The sequence below is a fragment of the Astatotilapia calliptera genome, chromosome 16 (assembly GCF_964374335.1).
Source record: "Astatotilapia calliptera chromosome 16, fAstCal68.1, whole genome shotgun sequence".
In the NCBI taxonomy this organism is placed as follows: Eukaryota; Metazoa; Chordata; class Actinopteri; order Cichliformes; family Cichlidae; genus Astatotilapia; species Astatotilapia calliptera.
This window is the reverse complement of record NC_137437.1, coordinates 27,764,061-27,788,010: the sequence shown is the minus strand read 5'-3', so window position 1 is coordinate 27,788,010 and position 23,950 is coordinate 27,764,061. Positions and strand designations below refer to the sequence as shown.

The window sequence follows — 23,950 nt, the reverse complement described above, 5'->3', positions numbered from 1 at the left end:
GTGACAGATTAAGAGCAGGTCATCTCAAAGTCTGCCCGGGTTAATGTTTATCCAGAGCCGCTAAGCACACCTCAGCGCTCGGATGCAGGTCCAACCTGCGAGGGAAACAAAGACGACGCCATCCGAGCTTTGATCCAATCTCTGAACGTTACACACGATGAAGTAAGAGGGGGGAATTGTGAAATGTGGAGTGAAAGGCCAGAAAGAGCTGAGATCAGTTCTCGGTCTTTTTATTTCTACAGCAAACAGTTTTTTACATCGCTGCAAACTGATCACACATTGATGTTAACATAAAAAAACTAAACAAAAAACCTTCTGTACAGTTCATCATGACAGAACTAAATACAATAAGATCAAATAAAATATATAAATACAGGTGTAAATATTACAGAGCGCGTGAAGCCAAAGAAAGACTGCTGAACATGCATAGTGAACAGTCTGTAAGGAACGCCGTCGCGTCTGTTTTAGATCCAGCGACGAGACGACAGATGCGAGAAGATTGGTGGGTTTTCACCAGTTTGCAGGTTTGCTTTTCTGGTAAAAACTCAGCGGATTAAATGAGCGTGCTGAAGGACGATGAGAAAGAAAAAGTTAAATCCTTTTGAGTACCAGCAAATTCACTGTGTTGTTTCTGTACATTCATTTCCTTAAAGAAGCAGAGTTGGACCATTCTCAGCGGATTTCAACAAATCAGGAATCAGCATTATTATTCATTATTCAGAGTATTATAAAGAAAAAACTACAGCAGATCAACTGACCATGAAAACCAAATCAGGTCCAATAATTAAAAGCTGATCAGACTGAGAAACTTCTTCCCAATCAGGGAATCGATGAAGTGCTTCACAGCAGGAATCCACCACTTAAAACTTTACAGCAGAATAAATTAAAACACAGAGTGTGTACCTTTTCCGTACGAGCGCCTCCTCAGAGTCGAGTGATCTCATGATGTTAAAAGTGCACTTTAACAGCCGAAGAAGCTCCGGGCTCTCCGCGCAGCACTGAGTTGACGCGTGCCGCAGGTTCATGCAAGCCAAAAAAAAGAAAAAGTCTGCTTTTCCGTGAAGCAGCGGTCAGAAAGTGTATGTACAAAACACCTTTGATTTCTATGTGGTTATTGCAGAAGCTGTGAAAGAGGAAACGAGTAATACTGTGTTTGCACGGTCACATGTCTGAGAGTGCTGTGGAGGCTTCTGCTGCAGATTCACATTTTTTTGTTTGTTTTTCTTTCTTTTTTTTTTAAAGAGCCGAGAGTGACGGCGCCGTACATCCCGTTCACTCTCTGCAGTCCACAAATGTAAGGCCTGTTCTCCCCCAACTCCTCATCTGCTGTATTTACAAAGGACTTCCTGTAAGACAGAGTAAGCGCTCAGACACAAATGGAAGCAGGAAGTTAAAAACGACACAAACGTCACGGCTTTTAACAGGCTTAGCTTCCACTCCATGTAGCGACGGTGGTTTGTGTTCTCTGTTAAAAGATCTGCACGAAATGTGAAGGATTGTCAGTTCTGTTTAGACATGAGATCTGTTTTGTAATCGTGACAGTTTGGGTTTTAAGCCACTCCTAAAGAGAAACGAGCGCATTAAAAAAAAAGAAATTACAATCAAATATGAGCCTTGAACTAAAATGCTCACATTGGACTTCCTCGTTTTGTCTTTCTGTCCATATCTAATTTTTTTTCCGCCTTGCAATATTTGGTCTTCATGCCCTTAAAACAGAATTCACTGCACACTTTATGGGCTTGTTGCCATCACTGGGCCAGCCAAATGACATTTCATCCCAAACTGAAGATGATCTGAAACATTTCTTTGATGTGAATATTTTCCACTTATAGAAACAAATCTAAAAGCAGAAGGGATGAAGGAGAAACAGATTGGAGCTGATGTGGAGATGGTGGGACCCACAGGAGGAGGAGAAAGCGCCATATCCTAAATCCAAAAATCCAAATGTGTCCAATCCTTCCCCACCAACTTGAAACCAGGACAGCAGTCCCGTTCAGATATTTCCAGAGCGGAGGCGGATGACACGAAGGAACAAAATGGGTCGAGAGGATGAGCTGCAGAGCCGTGATGAGGAGGGTGATGCTCAGAGACAGACAAGTCTGATCTGGAGTCTTGGAATGGATGAAACCACCTCCATTAACTGTGAGAGGAGACATCTGAGGAACTGCTGCTATTGCTGTTTGTCGTCTGAGCACGCTTGATGTACAGGTTCAGTAACTTCATCTGCAAAAGGAAAGAATTGAGAAATTACTCTTTATATCAGCACAGGACTGTCTTAAAGAGGAATAAACTTCTTCATGAGTCAGATAGGGCGATAGGAAGCAAAAAGTACACAATATTTGGCTGGTTCCTTTAAAATGATGAAAGCACTCATGACATCTCGTCATGCAATTAAACCGAGCAGAGGTAGAGTGAGGCTGAAACATGAAAAGCACAAACACCTGCACGCTCCAGCAGAAATAAACAAGTTTACAGCCTGCTTCAAGAATGTCTTTATGTAGTTTACCACTTCAAAACAACTCTACAGGTGGTCAATGCAATTATAACTCACTCCATTGTATGGTAGCGAGACTTAAAATTAGGGCCGTGGCCCCCCTGACTGACAGGTGGATAGCGACACAGGTGGCTGGAGCTGCTAGCTGCAGCTAGTTGAAGTCCCTAAACTGGACTGAACTGGCCTGGACTGTTTGTGCTGGTGACCGGCTTCCTGGGGATACCCTTCGGGGGAAAACAAACAAAAACAAAAATCCCCCCAAAAGTTATTCTAATGGCTGTCAGTCCACATCTTTACTGATATATGTAACAATCAGTTAACTATAGAGGGAAATACAAAAATATGCTGTAGTAGGAGAACCACAAACTGTTTCTCAGGAGAATCTCATCACAGGGACAATTTGCTTTAAACAGGATAAAGAACTCAAAAGTAATCATACACAAAATATTGACACAGGCACTTTTTTAAAATATTCCCTAAAATGTAGCTGCTGATAAGAGGAAGGATTGTTATTAATGATTAACTGCATCCACTCAAAGTGATTTTAGCACTAAGATGATATCTTAGAGTGCAGCTGAAGACTGCAGCGGTGACTCCGTTTAAATAACCAGCTGACCAGGTGGTGGTTAGTAAAGGGGAGTGGTGGAGGTGGGGGGGTTGCAGTCAGGTGAACCTGACCCTCAGACCTTAACCATTACATAACTCAAGGACACTCTAGAAGGGCAAATATGACCCTGTGCTTTATAATTTGAGAGCCAGCTGAGAAATAACAACATGGGAAGATGATAAGGCGCAGCGTCTGTTCAAGTGCTTTCGTTGTGAGGACATGCAAATGGAAAGACTTGCTGGCGACGGTCAGTACCTTGCTTCCCGTAAGCTGTGCCAGGTGGGGTTTGAGCTCCTCACCAATCACAGAGTAGATAGCCACCAGACAGAACACACTGGCCTTGCGAACGCTGCTCTCTGTGTTGTCATAGCCCTGCGGAGAGACCGGGGAGCATCAGGTATCAAAGGCGCGTACACGCACACATACACGCACACACACCCACATGAGGTCAGCAGGAACGTGGGAGGGGTCGCCAAGAGTGCAGAGTACACGCAAACATTTCCAGGGACAAATAAGGCAAATAATTCCCACTGTCCAAATATGAACATTGTCCAAATAAGCCTCTGTGGCACTGACACGGATGTTTCTGCTCTGTCTGTGTTATTCAAGCTGAGTACACCAGCAACACATTTAAAAATAAAAACTCGGTTTATTCAAGTTTCTGAAATGTGAGTTTTTATTTCACAGTTTTGGAGGTTTGATCAGTTTTCAGCCTGCAAAACTAAAACAATCACATTCCATTCAAATCTGCACTTCTGTTTTGGGCTCAGACCTGCAGGAGTCCGGGGATGATGTCGGGCAGCAGCTGCAGCAGTGATTCCTTGGCGATGCGTTCAATTACTTTGGTTTGCATCTTGATGGCTGCCAGGTTGATGGGGTAGTCGGCCGTCTGCACTATGGGGCACAGCACCTTGATGCACTGCTCCGGGTGAATGGAGCCGGCCAGCGTCGCCGCCGCCTCCTCGGCTGCACGCACAACCTAAAAACATGTTTTTTATTTTTAACAGATTAGGCTGCTAACAATTTTATATCACACATCGTGAATCCAATCAGCTGGTGTGTTATTGAGGCAACAGCAGGATTTCTGTATCACAGGCATGAGACTAAGTCAGACAAAGCCAAAGTCTCTTTTCCCCCCCAAATTCAGACAATTTCACTGTCCAGTTTAGCATTTTGTGCTCAAGTAGAGAACTTCAATCCCATAAATGTTTCCAACAACCAACAGGAGCTCCGTTCTGTCAGTCAGTGTCTCCCTTTTTTTCTTTTGACTTACTTTTCTAGAACAAACAGAGAAACGAGGCAGCTGCTCCTCCACCACTCAACACTTTATCTTCTTGTAAATTTCCACCAGGAGCATGATGGGAAAAACACGTTTACAGGCTGATTTCGATCTGAGAACTTCCCCAGAAAACGCTTACATTTTAAACTTATTCTAATGTATTCTTACTGTTGCACTTTCAGTCCTGATTTTATACTTGAACCTATCATGGCTCTTGCTTTAAACACAATATATCCTCACCTTTATGCCTGTATTTTAGGCTTTTATAAAGCTTTTTTTAAATGACTCGTCTATGATTAAAAACATCTTTTTATGGTCTTCTGGTGTGTGGTAAGTACAGTGCGGGACTGTACTGAATTTTGCATGTTTCACAGATTTTGTGAAAATTTGTTGGCTGCAAAATGACACACGTTTAGATTAACGCAATTACTGAAAAACTGAATACAGAAAAAGCAAAAAAAAAAAGTTTAAAGATAAAGAATAAAAACCTCTGGGATTTATGAACCCCTTTAAAGAGTGCTTTACTTCAGCATACTTTACACTTCTTCAGCAGGATATTATTCATTCATGCTGAAAAACATTTAAAAAAAAATTCCTCATGCTAAATTTCTGTGATCGATATGTTTTTTTTTGGTTATCTGCATGTTTCATCTCAGGTTGGTTGAGTGCATTTTTGTGTATTTTATGTTCAATTTGCTATCAACACGTGATCTGTGTTTACACACACTCTGTACCCCTGCTGCACACCTGACCGACATGAATGGGAAATTTCTCTAGAAGTAAACCTGAATAACTGCTGGAGTGAAGGGTCGAAGGTTGGACTTACTGTCTTCACTTTTTTTAGTGCTCATATTGATAACCACTCTGTAAAGTATTAATTATGAGGTTATTGTGAGCTACAACAGGGATTAGAAATTATTAGAAACCAATAATCATTAATCTCATTGACTGCAGGCTTTTTGTTTATGTATCATGATTGGCATTCGTCTTTCTCACATGTGCTCCTTTGCATATATAAACTAACTTCATGTTTAAGTGAACACGCTACTCAGTCATTAAAGACATGAGAACCGCATCACTTTCAACACGGCACGGCCACATTAACAGATATCGATGACGACTTTATGAAACAAAAATCATGCTCGGTGCCTTTAGCTGAGTGGTGGGAGCTGCGTACCTCCTTGTGAGAGTCTTTGTGCGCCTCCAGTGTCTTCATGATGGTCAGCTCGGCATAGTTTTTAAAGCGGGCAGGCTGATTCCTCAGAATTTCCTTCAGCACTCGCAGAGCCAGAGCTCGAATGGTGTGCTGCAGGAAATGGGAACATAAAGAATATCATCCACACAAAACTACCTTCAGTTTCTTCAGATTACGCTGAATCAAGACAATGAAAACACAAATAAAGGAGACAAAAAAAGGGATTTACATGTACACAAACTATCAGGTTACGTACATCTTTATCACCCAGGGTCTCCAGCAGGAGGAGGAGGATGGTTTTGAAATGTTCGTCCCACACAGCCATGCTGTCTTCCCGTGTGATCTTCAGCAGCTCCACCAGGGCGCCTTTACGCTCCTCTGAGCGCTCGTTGTGATTGGACAGCTCCTTCAAAAGATCGGCCACCAGGTCTGAGTGATCCTGCCCGACTGCTTACCGAGAGGGGACAGGAAGAAAGAGTTAAGAATTTAATTGAACTGCCATGGGCTAATAATCATCCATCAACCTTTTTTTTTGTTTTTAAAAGACACCTAATTTCTTTTTTTTTTTTAATCACACATCCAGATTTTGGATCTGCAATTCCTCCTTTGGCGGTTGTTGGACTTCACTAGGGAGGTGTGATGAGGTGCAGGTATTTTTGCACATGTATTTCCCTTTCCAGGGACCACATTTTGGGAGGAGGGTACTTAAACTGAACGTAGAAACTTGATTTGTGCCGAACCATTGCTGCTGAGAGTCAAGATGGACATGTGACTGGTGCAGGTGAATTGCGCAAAGCTATGAGCGCGGTGATGCATAAAAACCATCAGTATATTACAGGCAACAAAGAAACTCACAGAAAAGTCACTGAACTAGAGCATGAAAGTCTCTCTAAACGAGTTTCTCCTCCTGTTGCCTACCAAAGACTTTTGGCTTTTGCACTGAGGGAATGTGATAAAACCTTATTTTAAACTTTTTTTAATGAACATTATTTTTTTCATAAAATGGGCAAAACAGACTCTACTTTTCTACTTCCAGAGTGATGCTGCTGTTGTTATGGATCTCTTACATAACATATAGAAATGTCTGTCTTGAAACAGCTAATATGTTTAGTAGTCAGCACTAAATGTAATTCGAGTTTTTCTAAAAGTTTTTTATGTCACGGTCCTGGGTTGGTGACCCAGTGTTTTCTGTTTTGCATTGTTAATCTTTGATTTCTTGATGTCTTTGTTTGTTCCTAGGTTTTGGTTCTGTGCCCGTATTGGGCCTGAGTTTTCCATGTTTCCCTTTTAGTTCAGTGTCTAGTCTGTGTCTTGTGAATTGTCTCGTTTCCTGTTTTACTTTGAAGGTTTATGTCTGATGTCAGTGTATTCAGTTTTGCTTCCCATGTCTCGTCTTGTCAATTACTTCCAGCTGTGTTCCCCACCTATTTGTAATCTCCCTGTGTTCTTCTGTGTGTATTAAGTCGTGTCTACTCGTGTACTAGTTGCTGGACTGTCTGTGAATCTACCGTGTTTCATCTGTGTGTTCTCCCTGCTATCAACCTCCATATGCCTCTGCTGACTCTCCTTCATGTTCGTGTTTGCTGTTCAATAGTTTAGTTTGTCTCAGTAGAGATTAGTTTTGTTCCGTTTTGCCATTTCCACCTCTGTTCTACAATAAACCACCTTTGCATCTCAGCGAGTGCCTGCACGTGGATCCTCGTTTATTTTCTCCTCACAGCTCACTCCATTCACCGTGACAGTTTATGTTGCATGGGTAGCTGTGAGTCAGATTCTTTCCTTTGACTTTAATAAATATCTGCAGCCTCAGGTGGCATGCAAGAAACTGAGAACAACGGGCATTTTCATGCATGTGTCAGTCTTCATGAACTTCTCTGGATCACTCAGGATGTGACTAAGGCTACGTTCACACTGCAGGTCTTAATGCTCAATTCCGATTTTTTGATCAAGTCCGATTTTTTTTGTCTGCTTGTTCACACTACAAATAAAATGCGACAGCAAACACGCTCTAGTGTGAACGCTCAAAGCGGCCCGCATGCGCAAAAGAAGACGTCACACACAACGCGCTCTGTTTAGACCCAGAGCAAACAATATTGTTTGACTGATGGCCCTTAATATAAAGACTTCGGACTTTACGTTTCCCAATTTTTGCTTTAAGTTATTACATATTTACATAATAATGTAAATAACCTAAAAATTATCCTTATTGCTGTTTTAGAGAGGAGCGGTGCTTCAAAGGATAGTTGCAGATTTCTGTCAGAATCTGCAGATTATATAGTACAAATAAAATGTTCACGTTGTCTTCCCAACAGTTTCACTGACATCTACGCTGGATGGCCAGGAAGCGTTCGCGAAGTCTTCTCGGGTGCTTCTCCGGCGCCGATAATTAGCGTCTGTCTTGTGTCAGTGACGTAAAAGACGGATTTAATGTGACATGACCGTTCAAACAGCAGTCGCTTTCTAAAACATTGGATATGTATCGGATTCAGTACCACATACGAAAGTGACCCAGATCGGATTTGAAAATATCGGATTTGTGCCGTTCACACTGTCATAGCATGATCGGATATGGGTCGCACAGGGTCAAAAAAAAAAAAAATCGGATTTTATGAGCTTTTGCCTGCAGTGTGAACGTAGCTTTATTAACATTATTAACAGTAAGTCCTGTAAGGTGGACTTTTGAAAACAGCTCATCAATCCTGTGCTCCACCTCAGCTGTCAAATGTATTCATTACAAAAAAAAAAAAAAAGGCCGCCCTGATCTCCAAGATCCCACACAGTTCCTGTCTATTTCTAACTGAAGTCTTTAGATCAGAACGTTTCTGTTCACTGTTTTCCCCTCACTTATCAGATCTGGTCAATTTTAATCCACCATTTTTTTTTTTGCCTTTCGTAGACTGTGCTGGCCATTACTGGAATGAACTGGCTGAATTTCCATTCATAAATCAAATTCACGCGTTGTTAGTAGATCACCCACAGAAAACTTCCGTTCCCGTCAGCAGCCTCATGTTATTCAAAATGTGTGTCCTCGGAGGATGCAGATATCTACAGTTTGAGCAGTTAATATTAAAAATATAAAAGGTAACTTTTTCATACGATAGATCTCTACAGTCAAATTAGATGCAGTGAAAACATTAGAAACATTCAAATATTACAGCTGTAAGCAGAACCGCTTGGACTTTGTTAACACAGAGGCGGAGTTAAAAGATGGAGAGACGATGAGGGGAGCTGAGCGAAGAATGCAAACACAGGTGGAGGGTGAGTGGAGTGGAGGTGCAGGGTGGGCATGTTTACCAGGAGCAAAGACCTTGGAGAGTGCCATCTTGTTTTCACCGCTTTCCTGACGTCGGCCTGGAGAGGAGGAGGAGGAGGAGGAGGAGGAGGGATGAAGGTGGAGGTGGGTGGGGGAGGGGAGGGGAGAGTGGCAGAGAAAAGGATGTGATGACACCAACAACAACAACAACAACAAGTGAAGCACAGAGCGGCTGCGACAGAGGGGCTGGACGCTCACTGGTTTCTTCTGTCTGCTGTAAACACGAACCGGCTGGTTCAGGATGACGTTTGACAACTAACCGAGTGAAATGGAGGAAATTCTGTCATTTGTTGCCTCAACATTGTTGCTCCTTTGTGTTTTCACAACGACATCACATGCTCACAATGCACGACCTGACGTTTGGCTGAATGACAAGAAAGGCTCACATGCAATATGACAGTAAGAGCTGTTTTTTTCTTTATACTCATTCTGTGGATGTTGCTATTTAACTCGTTTCATGTTTTTCTACTACCAGAATAAGCATGAGGCTTATTCAATATAGATTTCAGTTTAAATGTCACACTGCAGACAATGTATAATAATCAGAGAATTAAAGTGACAGTTCGCTCCAATATCAAACTGACTTATTGTATAGATGGGGAGTGGGTGACATTATTTTTGCTAAGGTTAAATACGCAAAGGACCACAAACTGAATAATTGAACCGATACATTTCTCGGGAAAAAGGAAAAAGTTAATAATATGAAGACTCTATGAACATTTAAAGCGGTCTACATTTTCCTCTGTAGGTCAGTTCCAGCCTTAAGCTTCTTCTTATTCGTGTTTTGGAACCTGTTTTGCTTGAGGATGTTGAGGGCCGGATTGACTCGGTGTGCAGGGGTGCGGCCCTCGGGCTTTGTTTTGCCCATGTGTGACCTGGAGTGTTTTGGTATGGGTACTCCAGTTTTGGATATATCAGTTGTGGATAAGTCTGCCTTCTCTTCAGTATAAAGAAACTAAATGGTGCTCATCTCATGGAGCTTGGACCACATAAAAAGACTGCCTGAGATGTTTTCTTTGTATCGAACTACATCGCCAACCAGAAGAAAAACGCAGCTGGCTGACATTACTAGATCTTGTCACGATGCCACAAGCAGATACAGTACTGTGCAATAGTCTTCAGTCACCCTTCATTTTTTTAAATGTTGCTTTCAAGCAAGTAATTTTTAAAGTGCTCTTTAGTAACATTATCCAGGCTTTCTGGAGGTCTTTCTGGAAGTGTTTCTTACTACACTGGCTACTTTTTAACTTTTTCAGTCCAGTCCTTGTACCTGACCATTTTCAGAGGCATGTTGGTTGTTTGTTGAGCCACATAACAAATTCTAACAGCTAATGCACGTGTGACTGGGGTACATAGGTACTTTGCTCAGAGCTGTAAACATAAAAACATAAAATCGGCATAAACTCACAGTCTCTGAACTGTTCCACATCATCGTCGAACACAGCCTCCTTCAGGGCGCTCTTGTCGTACGTGCAAATGGTTTCTCCGTAGCCGTATGGGGCAAATTCTCGAGTCCGCGGCCCAGAGAAGGAGCGCGGCGATGGCGTGTTGAGCAGCGAAGTTTTGTTGTCCAAGGCAGTGCGACCGCCTTCCACCACGTCTAAGCCGAGCCGGGCATCAGACCCAGGAGAGGAAGCTACTCCTTCTCTCCCTGCCTGCGAGATGGGAGAGGGATTAGGCAGTGGTATAAAGAAGATCTGGAGCCATTTTAGCTTCAAATAACCATAAAAATACGAAAGCAAACCAAACAATAAGCAAAAAATGACACATGCCTCACAAAAAGAAAGAGAGTATCCGAAGACAAATCAGTGCATTACATACACAGTCTGCCTGCAGTGGCTACAGAGGCTGAGTCAGCACTGATTAGTAATAATAATAATGGATTGGATTTATATAGCGCTTTTCAAGGCACCCAAAGCGCTTTACAATACCACTATTCATTCACTCTCGCATTCACACACTGGTGGAGGCAAGCTACGGTTGTAGCCACAGCTGCCCTGGGGCAGACTGACAGAAGCGAGGCTGCCATATCGCGCCATCAGCCCCTCTGGCCAACACCAGTAGGCAAGTAGGGTAAAGTGTCTTGCCCAAGGACACAATGACCAGGACAGAGAGCCCAGGGATCGAACCGGCGACCTTCCGGTTACAGATGCGATTCCCAACCCCCTGAGCCACGGTCGCCCCTTAGATGTGATGTTCTCATATAGTCAATAGACGTAACTTGGCAACAAATTATCGAGCATTAGCTGACAACTTAGAGCACCCCCCTCTCATCTAGACATGGTCACAACTGCTCTAAACACCACCCGAAATAGTGGCGACTAAAATGTTTAAAAGGGTTACAGAAACCAGCAGGAGATACTAAAAGCACAGTTATTTCATGGTCAACATACAACCAGAAAGCCAAACCACTTTTGAGGTCTAAGAACCTAAAAACTGTTTGAAAAATGTCTTGAAAAATGAAAAATGTAATGCAGCAGTGTCTTAAATAAGGATCAGAATTCATTCTAAGCATTTAATGTCAAATGAAATTCCAGATTTTTCAGAACTGGTTCTGGATATGAAGCTTGTGGCTTACTGCATCATCCCTCTTTGCCTCCCGTCTAATAGGCTCGTTCAGATCCTCTTGGCTCCGGTAGGAGAAGCTCTGGATGGCTTCAGTGACGCCACGCAGCGAGCTGTAGATCTCGTCTGAGTTCATGTTCTCCGTGTCGTACTCCATCATGCTGCCAGACACACAGACATAAAAAGAAACGCATGCATGCACTTTTATATAAAATATGCAGCAAAAGCAAAATACAGCCACATGAATCTGCAGACATATGCATGCGACGAAGCTGTGCTCTTGACAGAAAAGCAGACTGATTTAGAGCATGAAAGGTCAGGACTGACATAACCCTTAAAAATTATGGATTTTCAAAAGGATGCTTCCACTTTATTAGACATGATGGTTTAATGCATGCATTCTCAGATGGTTTGGTGAACTGGGTAAAGAAAAGGATGAGAGTGTGGATTCCTTAGGCCACAATCTCCAACGTGCCCGCCTCATTACCTGGGTGAATACGCTCTGCGCAGGACCCTTATGGTGGGGGCAGCAGAGGTGGAGTGAGGCGTAGGAGGAGGAGGAGGAGGGGCAGGCGGGTGCTTTGATAGTCCGTCGACACCCCAACCCCATAACCGACTGTTGTCACAGCGCGGCCGGGAGGGAAGGACGGACAGACAGGAGTGAGAGAGCAGGGAAAGGTGGATGGAAACCGACAACACGAGGAGAGAGCACGGGACGAGACAAGAGAGGGGAGGAGAGAGAGGAAACAGCAAGTGCGCAGGAAGAGAAAGAGAAAAGACAAAAAGAAACTAGTCTGAGCTTTAAGATTACGGGAAAGTGTTAATTAAAGAGGAAAGCAGAATCCCGTAAAAAGTGAGCATGTCGAGTTCATCCATGTAAATAGAACTTTTAACTGATTTTAAGTTGGAGAGTCTCAATGTCAAGGTTGTTTCCTTGTTCACCTCACCGAAAGTCCTGTTCTGACCATAAAGGTGCCAAAAACAAACTTCTCTGTTTTATAGTTAATGGCAGGTAATTTTTTTTAAACACAATTCATCCATTTGGATTTTATTAAAGCATAAAGAAAGCACATTTTGTCCCTATTTACATAAAAAGAAACATGTATCAGCTTCCAGGATGGAAAAATCAAGTGCAGTTCCTCTAACGTCAACCAGAGGCACCAAAATACAAAATAGCTGTTACCCACCCTGTTTGTTCTCTAGGAGCATTCTGTAGCATTTTAATGTATTCATTGTATTTCAGTGAATACAATTCTAGGACTTTTATTAAATGCTACACAGCAATAATTAATCTGTATCTGTGTGATGCACCCATATGGCCTGTCGTTGCTAGCTAGCATCTTCTTGCCAGGTCTGACTCCTTGACTCCTGACTTCTTCACCATTTCAGATAAATCTCAGATACACAAATGCAAGTGATCAGAACAGGACTTTGAGGAAGCAATCTGATCATGGCAGCTGGGCTGAAAGTGTTGCAACGCTGCCCAAAAGAAATGTTTTTTTGCCCACATTTCAATTCAGTATGGTTTGTGATATTTATGGGTTAAGCTGGGTAAATTAGTTAATTGTGTGACTGTGATTTTATCTTGAAAGATAACCTTGAAAAAGCATTTTTGTGCTGCTAATGCTCTCCATACAAGGTGCACTGCAGGTTCAGCTGAAGTAACAATAACTTAAATAACTTATCAATGTTTATGGGTTTCTGCTGGCAGATAAAAGGACAATCCAGGCACAGTGTGTGTGAACTGAATGAGCTGCTCAGCATGGAAGAATGAAACTGGATTTTAGGTAATTGGGCTGCATTATGCTGTAAAAACAGCAGATTAATGCAGCAATCACCCTCCTCTGGTTTACTTTTACAACATGATCGTGTATGACAACTTGAAAGGCTCATTTATCAGTCGCTATGCAGCGAAACTTTTAGCAATCAGACAATTGGCAGGAGGAGTTTTGTAAGATTTCTTTTGTCTTTGTAAATAATTGCTTCTTTGTTTTCACATATGTGTGAATGAATTATGGGCTGTAATCTCTAGAACAGCTCACTCAGTCTCGAGCTACTACAGACCCACCTGGCTGCGCGTTACTTTGTCTACAGGTGACACGTGATGACAGCACCAGTATCCCAACAGTTAAAACACAGCCATGCGTCGACACAGTGAGTGTGTTATTAAGGACAGTGTCATCAAAGGCGGCTGCCTACCTTGGAGAGAGTCCTCCATGGGAGCAGTTTGTCGGTGAGGTGAGAGGGCTGGTCCTGCTGGGTGTGTGACGAGCCGGCATTCGGCCAATAGTGTTACTCGGAGAGCCCTGAATATCAACGACATGAAATTACATACAACGTAACATCGGAAACAGAAGTCCACCTCAAGTTCAATCAGTTCAACTCATCTTAGAATACCGCAACCTGGGTGACTGTAAAATTTTTCCCCTCAGTGACATAGAAATCTTACTGACCACATTGCTGCTGGTGTTACTCGTGTTCTTCAGGTGGTTGTGCAGCAGCTTGGTGGCGCCGTCCTGGAAAGTTTTGGGCAGTGCTCCCAGCAGCATGGTGAACTCTGGGGTGTTGAGCTCAAACAAAGCAATCAGCACCACCTGTGCCGCCTGCAGGCAGCGAGCACAACGTGTTAGGAAAGAAAGCAGAACTGCAGAGAACCTTCAGATACCTTCAGGCTTTCATGGTTTCAGAAGCACCTTGGCCAGGTAGCTACCTGCTCATTATAATGCACATTAGCAACCTAGTGTCTTTAAATTAGCCATTTTAAAGCTCTCGTTAACACCCTATTCTTCCTGACGATATTCTCCCAATACTGGACTATTAACTGAAGAGTTTTCAATCTGGTTGCTGCTTTTAGACCAAACGTAAGGAAGCAGCTCTATCTGAATTATGATCTTCAGAGGAGGCTATACCTCCACTCTAAATCATGTTTGACTGAATATGAACGAGCTACCCATTCTAATTCCTGAGGTTCACTCACAGTTAACTCACATTTACTTTGATAAATATGAATCTACAAAAGATTCCCTACTCTAACCACTGGCTCTTCTTCAACCACGGCTCCCAACTATCGCAGTTAAATGATGCTATTCCAAAGTGAAGAGTCACAGGTCAAAAATGAGGGAATTCTGCAGAATTTACAGGAAGCAGGGAAAGGGTTATAAATGCTGAACTGTACCAGGAAGCAAGAAACAGGTGAGTTCCTAACACTGACATTCTCCTACACTTCAGTGCATCTTATTCTAAAAAGCAGTTAATGATACTAAAAAGGTCCAGGTTCAGTTCTTACAGTTCAGTTCTCAAGGTTCAGTTCTTATGAGGCCATGAGTAAAGCATATCAAAGTCATAATTTATGTACAAGATCTTCTTTATTTATCCAATAAGCAGTAATTATGAGGGTACTGGCCAAAGACTCATTGTTGTACCCTAAAAACTGCAGAACATGCTCGTGTAGAATAAGGCATCACTGAGTGCTTTATGGCTAACCCTAGAGCCAATAGGCTAATATGCACACTAACGAGGAACTAGTTAATGCTTAACATGTGTATTCCAATATCAAGCACATACAGTGGACATTATGACTTATCAAGTTAGAATAACAGTAATGTTTTACAATATTTTACAGAACTTAATACACAGGTTGTTGCCAATGCACTTCTGAAACCATGGAAGACATTCTTTCACTTTCTGGCTCCAAGACGGGCTTCTTGGTGCAGTAATGAAGGTTTTAGCCTGTAGAAAAACATTTTTTGAAAGGTGAGAATTCAAAGATGCATTCAGTAGAAAACTAAAGGAAGAAGAATCTTTTCAGGAAAATCAGTGCTGCAACATGCAAGTGAGCAAAGATAAAGGAGAAAGTACTGGTGTGCTGCTGCTGCTGCAGGAGAATAGAAGTTGATGTTTAACAGAACAATGTTTGGTCTATTATTGGGAATAAGTTGTCAAATATGTCATGTTTGATTCTTGTGCAGGTTTCTAGTAAGAAGCGATAGAGAAATGACAACCACACACCAGTTTTACTTAGGGATGCACCAATCACAGTTTATATCGGCTATAATTCTGATTTCAATGACCCGATTGCATATTTATGACAAAACGATGATCGATTAAACATCCAACAGGTTGTTTTCAGGAGGAAAAAACTTGCCTTCCAGTATGTGCACAGCCCAGTTTGATTACTGTAAATATCTCTTTAAAGAATTTTCACACTTTATTTGAGCTTAACCAACATAGGGTCTAAAACATAAAATATAACATCCTGATACATCGGATGATTTTTTGTGTGTTAAGAGTTCAGATGAGCTGATTGATATATTTGTGGCTCCAAACGCAGCGAAGCTGCCCATCTCTTCTTTACCTTTATAATTTCCATTTATAAACTCACTATAGATTATACCTAATATTCACCAGGAATAGCATCATACAAAATAAACTACTAGGGATTCTAATTTTATAGAACTACAAAACCCACAGTAAAAATCTTTAAACTGATAAACTGTGAGGACAAAATGTCCGGGGAGACATCTTCTAGTTGCTGATAATTTGTTCATTTAGGATGGGACTACACAAAACTCTAACCTGGGGCAGCAGTGAAGCTATGCCTGCACATTGTGCTTGAAGGTCGGCTAATATAGCATTGAAGGAACCAACTATCCCAACCAGTGTTGTGTGTTTCTCTGCAGTTGTTTAACTTAGTAAAAACACACAAAAAACAAACATTTAAATCACCCTGTTGGCCCTCTCTTCTGTCTTTCACTTTGTTGGGATTAACAGTTCATGAACAGCTTTTATTGCACTTAGTGCAATAAAAGTGATAACAAGGTATCATCAACTCAATTAATGTTATCTTTGCTTTAGCTGCTCTGCTCTGTGTGTGAATATATACAGTGAAACAGAGAGCACGGGAAGACAGGAGACTAACCTGAGCTTAAATGAGATGTAAGCAAAATAATTACATAATTAACTCAAATGTATTTCTTTGTCGACTGTTAATTTAAGCCTGAATTCTTTAACAGAAATGACTCTTTCAGGGTAATACAGTGTATTAATACTGGTGTGGAAAAACAAAAAGAGGCTGTTGGTTAGGATTGGTTTAGTTTTGATGTCTTAAAAACTGGGTTGCTTTTTAATTTTGCAAAATGAGCAAATGCAAATGAGCTCATTTCTACTTGAGGTCTAACTATTAAGCTGATTCATAAAAAAAGATTTTAGGCAGTTCTCTTCATTTGTGCAATGGCTGAACTAAAAGGATGAGTGATTTATGAGCTTTACTGGGGATATTTAGTGTATCACAGTAGCACAAAGCACTTACAAGGTACTGCTGTCAGACACAAAAATCAGATTTGACCATGTGCTTCACTTTACCATAATTCCTCAAATACTTAGGGCTAGATAGAAAATTAAAATGGTTATTAAATGAGAATTATTTTGTATTTTTACAGCTAAAATTACAACGTAAATCCAGCCGGCCTGTATGACACTTGGGTGATAAAGGGGTGACATCCAGCTCTTGGTGCCACTATTCCCGACACACATATCTAAAATCTTCATGTTAGCATGCAGATATGCAGGTGGACGGCAGGTTGTTAGGGTGAGTCAAACAGTGTTAGGCACAAACTATTAAAACAAAAAAAAACGAGCATTCCTATTAATGTTGCACTGCAAAATTAAAATCCATCCAAATGCATTCAAAACCACAAGCTTTCCTGGAGAACTACGAATGTTAAACAAAAGTCTTTCCAGGTTGCACAACAAGCTCAGTTTATTTGGTGAGTGATCACTTTGCCAGGCACACACTGACTTTATTTGTTCAGCAGAACAGCTGGAGTGTAAATGGTGAGTGACAGGATGCCGCAGTTGGCTTTTTTCTTTTTCGCAGGTTTGGTGGCTGGTTAGGTACCGGGCAGGCGGGGCATTGCGTGCTTGTTGTGATGTAATTGGCTGCTGAAGAGGGCTCTACCTGCTTACACCTTTCTTCCTGGTTGCCCTCAGTTGACTGCAGTAAGGCTGCAGTGCTGGACCTGCCTGCTAGCTCCTCGCTCACCCAGTTATGAAGGGTCTGGGGCAACAGTGGCAAGGCAGAAGGGGCATTACAGAATGGCACAGGACCCCAACCATCATCACAGAAGCAATATTTGAGAAGATCTGTGCATGTGGATCAGTGTCCCCTGATAATAGATGCACCTATTGTATTCTTGTTTGTCTATTTACAGCATATCTAAAGATTTGGGCTGGGTGAGGATTTCATTTGGAAGAGCGGCAGTGGAAAAACAAACAGTGAGGAACACAGAGGGAGAACATATGACGCGCATCAGACAAGGGAAAGATAATGGGCCATTGACCCAAGGCCATCCACAGGGAGAGTGCCTATTATCAAAGTTTACAACTGCTGCTGGACAAACACAACAGGCCAAGGAACCCAAATGAAATAAAGGAGCAGAGGAATACAATATAACAGTTCTGCAGTCAGCAATTTTCTGTAAATTCCAACCCCACATTTTTGTTTTTGGACACTTCACAGACAGCTTTACATGATTCAAACACATCCTTCAATACGATCCTTCTGTATTTTATACTGTTTCTTGGTTCAAGCCGTTTTAGGTCCACCGTGCCTCTTTAAAGGTGCTTTCGGTACAATAAATAAATAAATAAAACGTTCTAAAAATATCAATAGAATGTAAAGAAAGTGCAGAGATTAAGTAAGACATCTTTGTATTGTGTTGTAGAGATATCAACTGAAGATGAAATGGGGCCACACTGTACTCTTTGATAATACTAGAAGGAAATAATAACTAGAATACTAAGTGTGAGAGCCTTAGGACATATTTTGGCCTACCTTCCGCACATCTGAACTTTTTGGTTCAGTGGTCCAGGTGATGATGCGAGACACCGCGAGCCGAGTCTCGCTGGAGTTGACAAAGTCTGTGGGATCCATCTGCCGTGCCAGGGACTCGATGTACTTTAAAATGGCCACTTTCACCTGAAGAGACAAGAAACCTTTAGTCTTGCTGAAATTATATCTGCCGACCAAAAATCAACTTTACTTCTACTTTACCTTGAGGTTTGGAGTCTGAGTCTGATCCACAATAAACCTCATCAGAATGTTGAACTGCTGGTCAAATGGGAAGGACTCCCTAACACAGAGAACGAGAACAGAATTCAATTCTTTCCTTCATGTGGCTTTTAAGCGGGTCTAAGGAAAAGCTGAAATAGGTTTCGAGTTTCATTTTACGTGAAGCGTCCATGTTACTGCAGTAATGTTAGATCCCAAAACTGGAGACAAGTACAACTCTGTATGAAGTCACACTCACATCTGTTGAAGGGTTTCTTTTCAAAGGTGCAGATAGAAATACCGCAGCTTTATGACAACTACTGCATCTCAAAGAGTAGCAAGTACCTCCAACAAGCATCTGTGGTATTTTTTTATTTTTTAAGATCATGTAAATCACTCTGTTTCAGTTAGGCCTCAGTCAGTGTCAAAAAAGAAACAGCACACAGCTGCAAAATGTAGATGAAGGTCTGCAGAGCTCAGCGTAGCTCCTGCAGACTACCATCACTGCACCACTCAAGGACCGTTAGCCCAGAATGAGATAAATGGAAATTTTAGTATCACTCTGTAGAAGAAGTCCAGGTGACGGGGTGTAATGCTTGTTCTAAATATCAATATATTTGCAAATGATTGGACAGCAGTGTTTATATCAGTATAATTTGATGTGGCCTTTGCTTTAAATTTGCTCTCAAAATTGCCGTGCAGCAACGGGGGTCAAACTGCAAACAATAAATCAAAGTTTTAAATGTCCACATTTATATTAAAGCCACAGCTGTGCATGTAAAACCCAAAAGGTTTGTTCATTTGTGAAAAGAATACGCTAACAGAGAATGAAAGCAAGAACTTTTACCCTGCAAGCACGGCTTGCTCGACTACTTTTTTGTGACTTTTGCATTTCAAGATGTTAACTCAGACCTGAATTGATCCTTTAAAACACCAAAGTGAGTTTTTGTGGAAACAGCCTGGTGGAGAGAGGCTTCACTTCCTGTCTGATGGCAGGTAAAGCAGTGACAATGTTCCATTTGTGTCCACAGCAGCACATGGCTTTAGATTATGTGTGTACTTGGTGGGTGTGGTCTACTACCACCTGCTGCAGGTAACACACTGACTGTGGATCAGAAATATGAGGAAACAGTTTACCCAGTAAAATAGTTTTCATTTTAAACACAGACTTTCTTCAAAACTGCAGCAGCTTCCGACTGAGAAACTAACGGTCTGTTTTTATGGATCCGTCTATCTCGTTGCTTTTATTGAAAAATAATGATCTGTATATAATGCGATTCCATCTGACTGAATTATATAACATTTGATCCTGCATGCCTACTCCTTATCGACCAGCAATGCAATAGGAAGCAGCCATGACTGGTGTGACTTTCAGACCTTGTGACATCCAGGGCTTTCTGGACTTTGGCCTGGACTGAGCCAAGCAGGTCTGCGCCCATCTTCTTCAGCAGCTGGGTGAGCAGGACAAAGAGCCAGTCCTGCAGGTCCTCCCTGTGTACTGTGACGAAGTCCACGAGAGTTTCAAGGAACATGCTGAAGACCTGCAAATATGCACACAGATCATACATTTAAAATGCAAAACATTTGTTAAGGAGGAAAAAAAAAACTTGCAGTTTTTTTAAAATCTCATATTTATTTGCAGAATATGAATTCAAAAACAAACTTACTCTCTGTTGTTAAGTCCACAGCAAGGCAGAACATGCAACAAGGGACGCCTCATTAGTACCAAAAAGTCACAGCATACACATGTAATGTACCATGCATTCATATTGATGTCAGTGTTCATCCAAATGGATTGATTTAGTTGGTAAAGTTCTGATTCATTACCTTGCTGTGAGGATCTGCAAACATCCGTGTGAAGATCTCACAAAGTCTCTTCAGCTCCACGCGACTGCAGCCAACCAACAGAACCAGACAACCAATCAGCCATCACCAATCAATCATCAATGACTCAGCTTTAAGCAAAAGGCCAAATATAAAATCCATCAGGTCATTGCCAGCGCATTTGGGGAAAGCAAATGATCATTGTGTACCTGTTTATCCTTGAGTTTAAATGCACCTGTGGTGATCTACCATGTGCTTCCATGGGTTCAGCTAACTACCTGTTTTCAGATTTCCTTACAGTCTATCTCACTCTGGCTAGCAGGTTGTACACAGTTATTGTTCTGGTTCGCCACCAATCGGATGGTTGATTTGTTTAGTAAGGGTTATAGAACAGACAGACATACAGACTGTTCCAACTGAGGAAGAAATTCACCTGTAACTTGAAGAAAAGCGCAGGGAAACCACAGATTTTTTTAATGACTCCTTTTTGTTGTGCATGTATCCAAACACATTGGGATTTGCATTACTCAAGATAACCAACAAATCCGAAATCACCTCTAAAAGTGATTTGTGTGCACCTTTGAACCACTCTGAAGAAAGACAATAATAACAATAACTAGTCCCCAAATACTAAAGCACATATTTCTTGCATATGTATTTTTATACCCCACAGACAGCACGCCCCCACCTCAGTATTCTTTGGCTCTTGAGGAGGTTCTGCAGGCCCAGCAGGCCCTCCTTCCTCTCAGACCAGTTGGAACTGGCACAGTGGTTCAGGACCTCAGCCACATCCTCCGTCTGGCGCAAGTAATGTGGGATTCCTCCATTTCGTGACCCGTACGAGCGCTCCGAGCATGCGCTAGATGCGTCACTGTTGGCATCGTCGTCAGAGTACATCCCCGGGGATTCGTACCTCCGTCTCAATGTCTTCCTCTGAGAAGGGAAGACGGACACTGAGGATTTGATACCGAAATACTGACCGGCTGTGAGGTAAAAATCTTGATAAAAGCTTGCCTGTTGCATCTGGTAGCCATGCGGTTTTCTCAACACTTTAAGAAAATTAAAAGTCCAAATTTGTACGTAGATGATATGAAATTCTTCTAATACATTTTAAAGCATTTTCTTTCATTCTTCCTATAAAAAGCCAGTCAAGCAGTGCCACAAGTAAGCAAAGGCCTTGCAGTGGGGGACACGTCAAACAGAAGAGCATATTTAATCTTATCTCAAAAAATGAGCAATGTGCCAAAACAATGACGTTCAACACATTTATACCACAAAGACATGTCTCTGCTCTGGTACCACAGATGCTCACATCAGGGATGCGATGGACAAACATTCAAAGTGAAACAAAAAAATAAAGAAAAATAAAGAAATAAGAAGGCTTTGGGGTGGAGGAGCGATTATGATGAGGCAAGCTGCATTATTGTTTTCTTTACTTGGTTAGTGTATGATGGCATGGATACATGGACAGAAATGCAAAATGACCAACTACCTTATTCCTGGAGTCTCCTAAAAGCTGAAATGGTAACAAACAACCAAGAGGAAAAGAGGAGAAAGGGAACGTTTAAAGGAGGATCAAAGAAAGAGTGCAGTCCATTTTTCTGCGTGCAACACACATGTGACGAGACGTGTTAGAAATATATCTGATCTTAGTAAACGTAAAACTTTTTCATGGAGCTCCGTATTCCTGAAAAAAGGTCAGAATGATTGTTAAGTTTGGTGACATCTACTGTTTTAGCAGTAAAGGAAGTCTTCACAGTGGCCTGAGCATCCATCCTTAACACTTACTAATTAAGATTGCACAAGTGACACGTAAGGCTTCATGGAGTACAAGTACCTGGATAATTATACAGCACCAAATCACAACAAGAGTCGCCTCAATGAGCTTTATATTGTAAGGTAGACCCTACAATAATACATACAGAGAAAAACCCAACAATCATATGACCCCATATGAGCAAGCACTTTGGCAACAGTGGGAAGAAAAAACTCCCAGGCTCAAGGAAGGACGGCCATTTGCCACAACCGGTTGGGGTGAGAGAAGGGTTTAATTTAATGTTTAACAAAGAACCATCAAAGATTTAATTTCACTTCAAATGTCTGTTGGAGGGGATGCAAACAGGTGCTTATATGAACATGTGTGCTAACTAACCAATCAACATGCAGCACTACCAGCTACATCAAAAATGGAGTCAATACAATACTGTACTTTTTAAAAACTAAAATACGGCCCTCCTTCCAAATTCACTCTTACTCATTGTGGACCATCTCATGAGAGCCCTCTTGGTAAATACAATTTATAGCCAATTAAATTTTATTTTATTTTATTTATTTAGTGCCAATTCACAACAACAATCATCTCAAGGTGTGTTATACTGTAAGGTAAACCGCGAACAATGTTGGAGAAAACAAAAATCCCCCCAAACAGACAATCTTCTGTAAGCAGCACTTGCTGATGGTGGGGAAGACGAACTCCCTTTTAACAGGAAGAAACCTCTAATACAAACAGGACAAGGGGAGCGGCCATCTGCCTGACTGATTGGGCATAAGGACAAAAGGGGAAAACATAGAGAGACCAGCAGTTTATGCTAGCTAGCTACCCCACAACAGTAGATTTATTTATTTATTCTTTTTTTCATCTGGTAATATTGAGACGACTCCTGCCACTGACTGGTGTTTATGTATGTCAAACCTTCATCCTCGCAGTAGAAAAATTAAACCTTACACGCGGTCAGAGGTTTGATAAGTGCCCACAAAATGGGAATGCTAAAGCAGTAATAAACAATTTTCCAATCTATCTCTTTGATTGGAAAAAAATTGTGCACTAATTTAAGACTTAATACATGAAAATATGCAGTGTGGATTTGAATAAGGACATGCAACCATTAATGCAGGTAGATGACCAACTGCCCGGACCTCACTTGCTCATTTTAACATTTTATCTTATCAGACAGACTTTAAATCTAATAGTTTCTACATCCATTTTCTAACACTGGGGAACAATTAATTCTCTAGTTGTGTAGGTGACAAGGTCACAAGAATGGGACAGACATAAACACAAGCCAAAAAGATAAGATATCTCATACTTGATGATAAAAGTTTACACAATATATCTCCACACTGATAAACTTCTTAAAAGTGTTGCCAGTAGAGACAAGTCTTTTTGTTTGCTATGCAACATTCAGTCGTGTTAATTTAATATAAAAATTTTTTTAATGTTAATCACAAATTTTAAATTATGCGTCTTTTCTCTCAAAAACCATCAACTTACCAGAGCATCAGCGACTGCTGCCTCCACCTCTGTGCCGGTGTTTAGGACCCTCATGGCATTAACGGACGCAGAAATTCTTGCTTGATGCACCAAACCGTACCGGTCTGCAAACAGAAACGGGAACAGAGGACAGTAAAGTGAAGGTGAATAAAAGCACAAATGCACAGTTACTTACCTGCTTCTCTTACTTACTGGTCTCTTCAATCAAAAAGAAAAATGCTGTGAATTAACAGCTGAAAATATATTTAAGGCTCCAACCACCAAAAGCAAAAAGAAAAGCAACATCTTATAGAAGAAAAACCCAAACAGCAGGTGACCAGGCCCTCGGCCACTAAGCACAGACATGCATCACAG

General features: G+C 41.5%; 1 protein-coding gene across 1 annotated transcript in view; it reads right to left on the bottom strand.

Annotated features, from left to right (window-relative positions):
• Positions 1-214: 214 nt before the first annotated feature.
• clasp1a (cytoplasmic linker associated protein 1a) overlaps positions 215-23,950 on the bottom strand; it is a 116,937-nt gene continuing 93,201 nt past the window's right edge. The window contains exons 26-45 of the mRNA XM_080290991.1: positions 23,597-23,700; positions 21,818-21,841; positions 21,014-21,258; positions 20,329-20,392; positions 20,169-20,171; positions 19,879-20,042; positions 18,505-18,583; positions 18,286-18,429; positions 17,410-17,508; positions 13,907-14,056; positions 13,653-13,759; positions 11,941-12,069; positions 11,467-11,614; positions 10,297-10,543; positions 8,870-8,926; positions 5,832-6,022; positions 5,558-5,686; positions 3,874-4,080; positions 3,357-3,473; positions 215-2,223 (exon numbers count right to left, since the gene is read on the bottom strand). Of these exons, the coding sequence (XP_080147117.1) occupies positions 2,137-2,223; positions 3,357-3,473; positions 3,874-4,080; positions 5,558-5,686; positions 5,832-6,022; positions 8,870-8,926; positions 10,297-10,543; positions 11,467-11,614; positions 11,941-12,069; positions 13,653-13,759; positions 13,907-14,056; positions 17,410-17,508; positions 18,286-18,429; positions 18,505-18,583; positions 19,879-20,042; positions 20,169-20,171; positions 20,329-20,392; positions 21,014-21,258; positions 21,818-21,841; positions 23,597-23,700 (2,495 nt within the window). The 3' untranslated portion in view covers positions 215-2,136. The remainder of the gene's footprint in view (positions 2,224-3,356; positions 3,474-3,873; positions 4,081-5,557; positions 5,687-5,831; positions 6,023-8,869; positions 8,927-10,296; positions 10,544-11,466; positions 11,615-11,940; positions 12,070-13,652; positions 13,760-13,906; positions 14,057-17,409; positions 17,509-18,285; positions 18,430-18,504; positions 18,584-19,878; positions 20,043-20,168; positions 20,172-20,328; positions 20,393-21,013; positions 21,259-21,817; positions 21,842-23,596; positions 23,701-23,950) is intronic.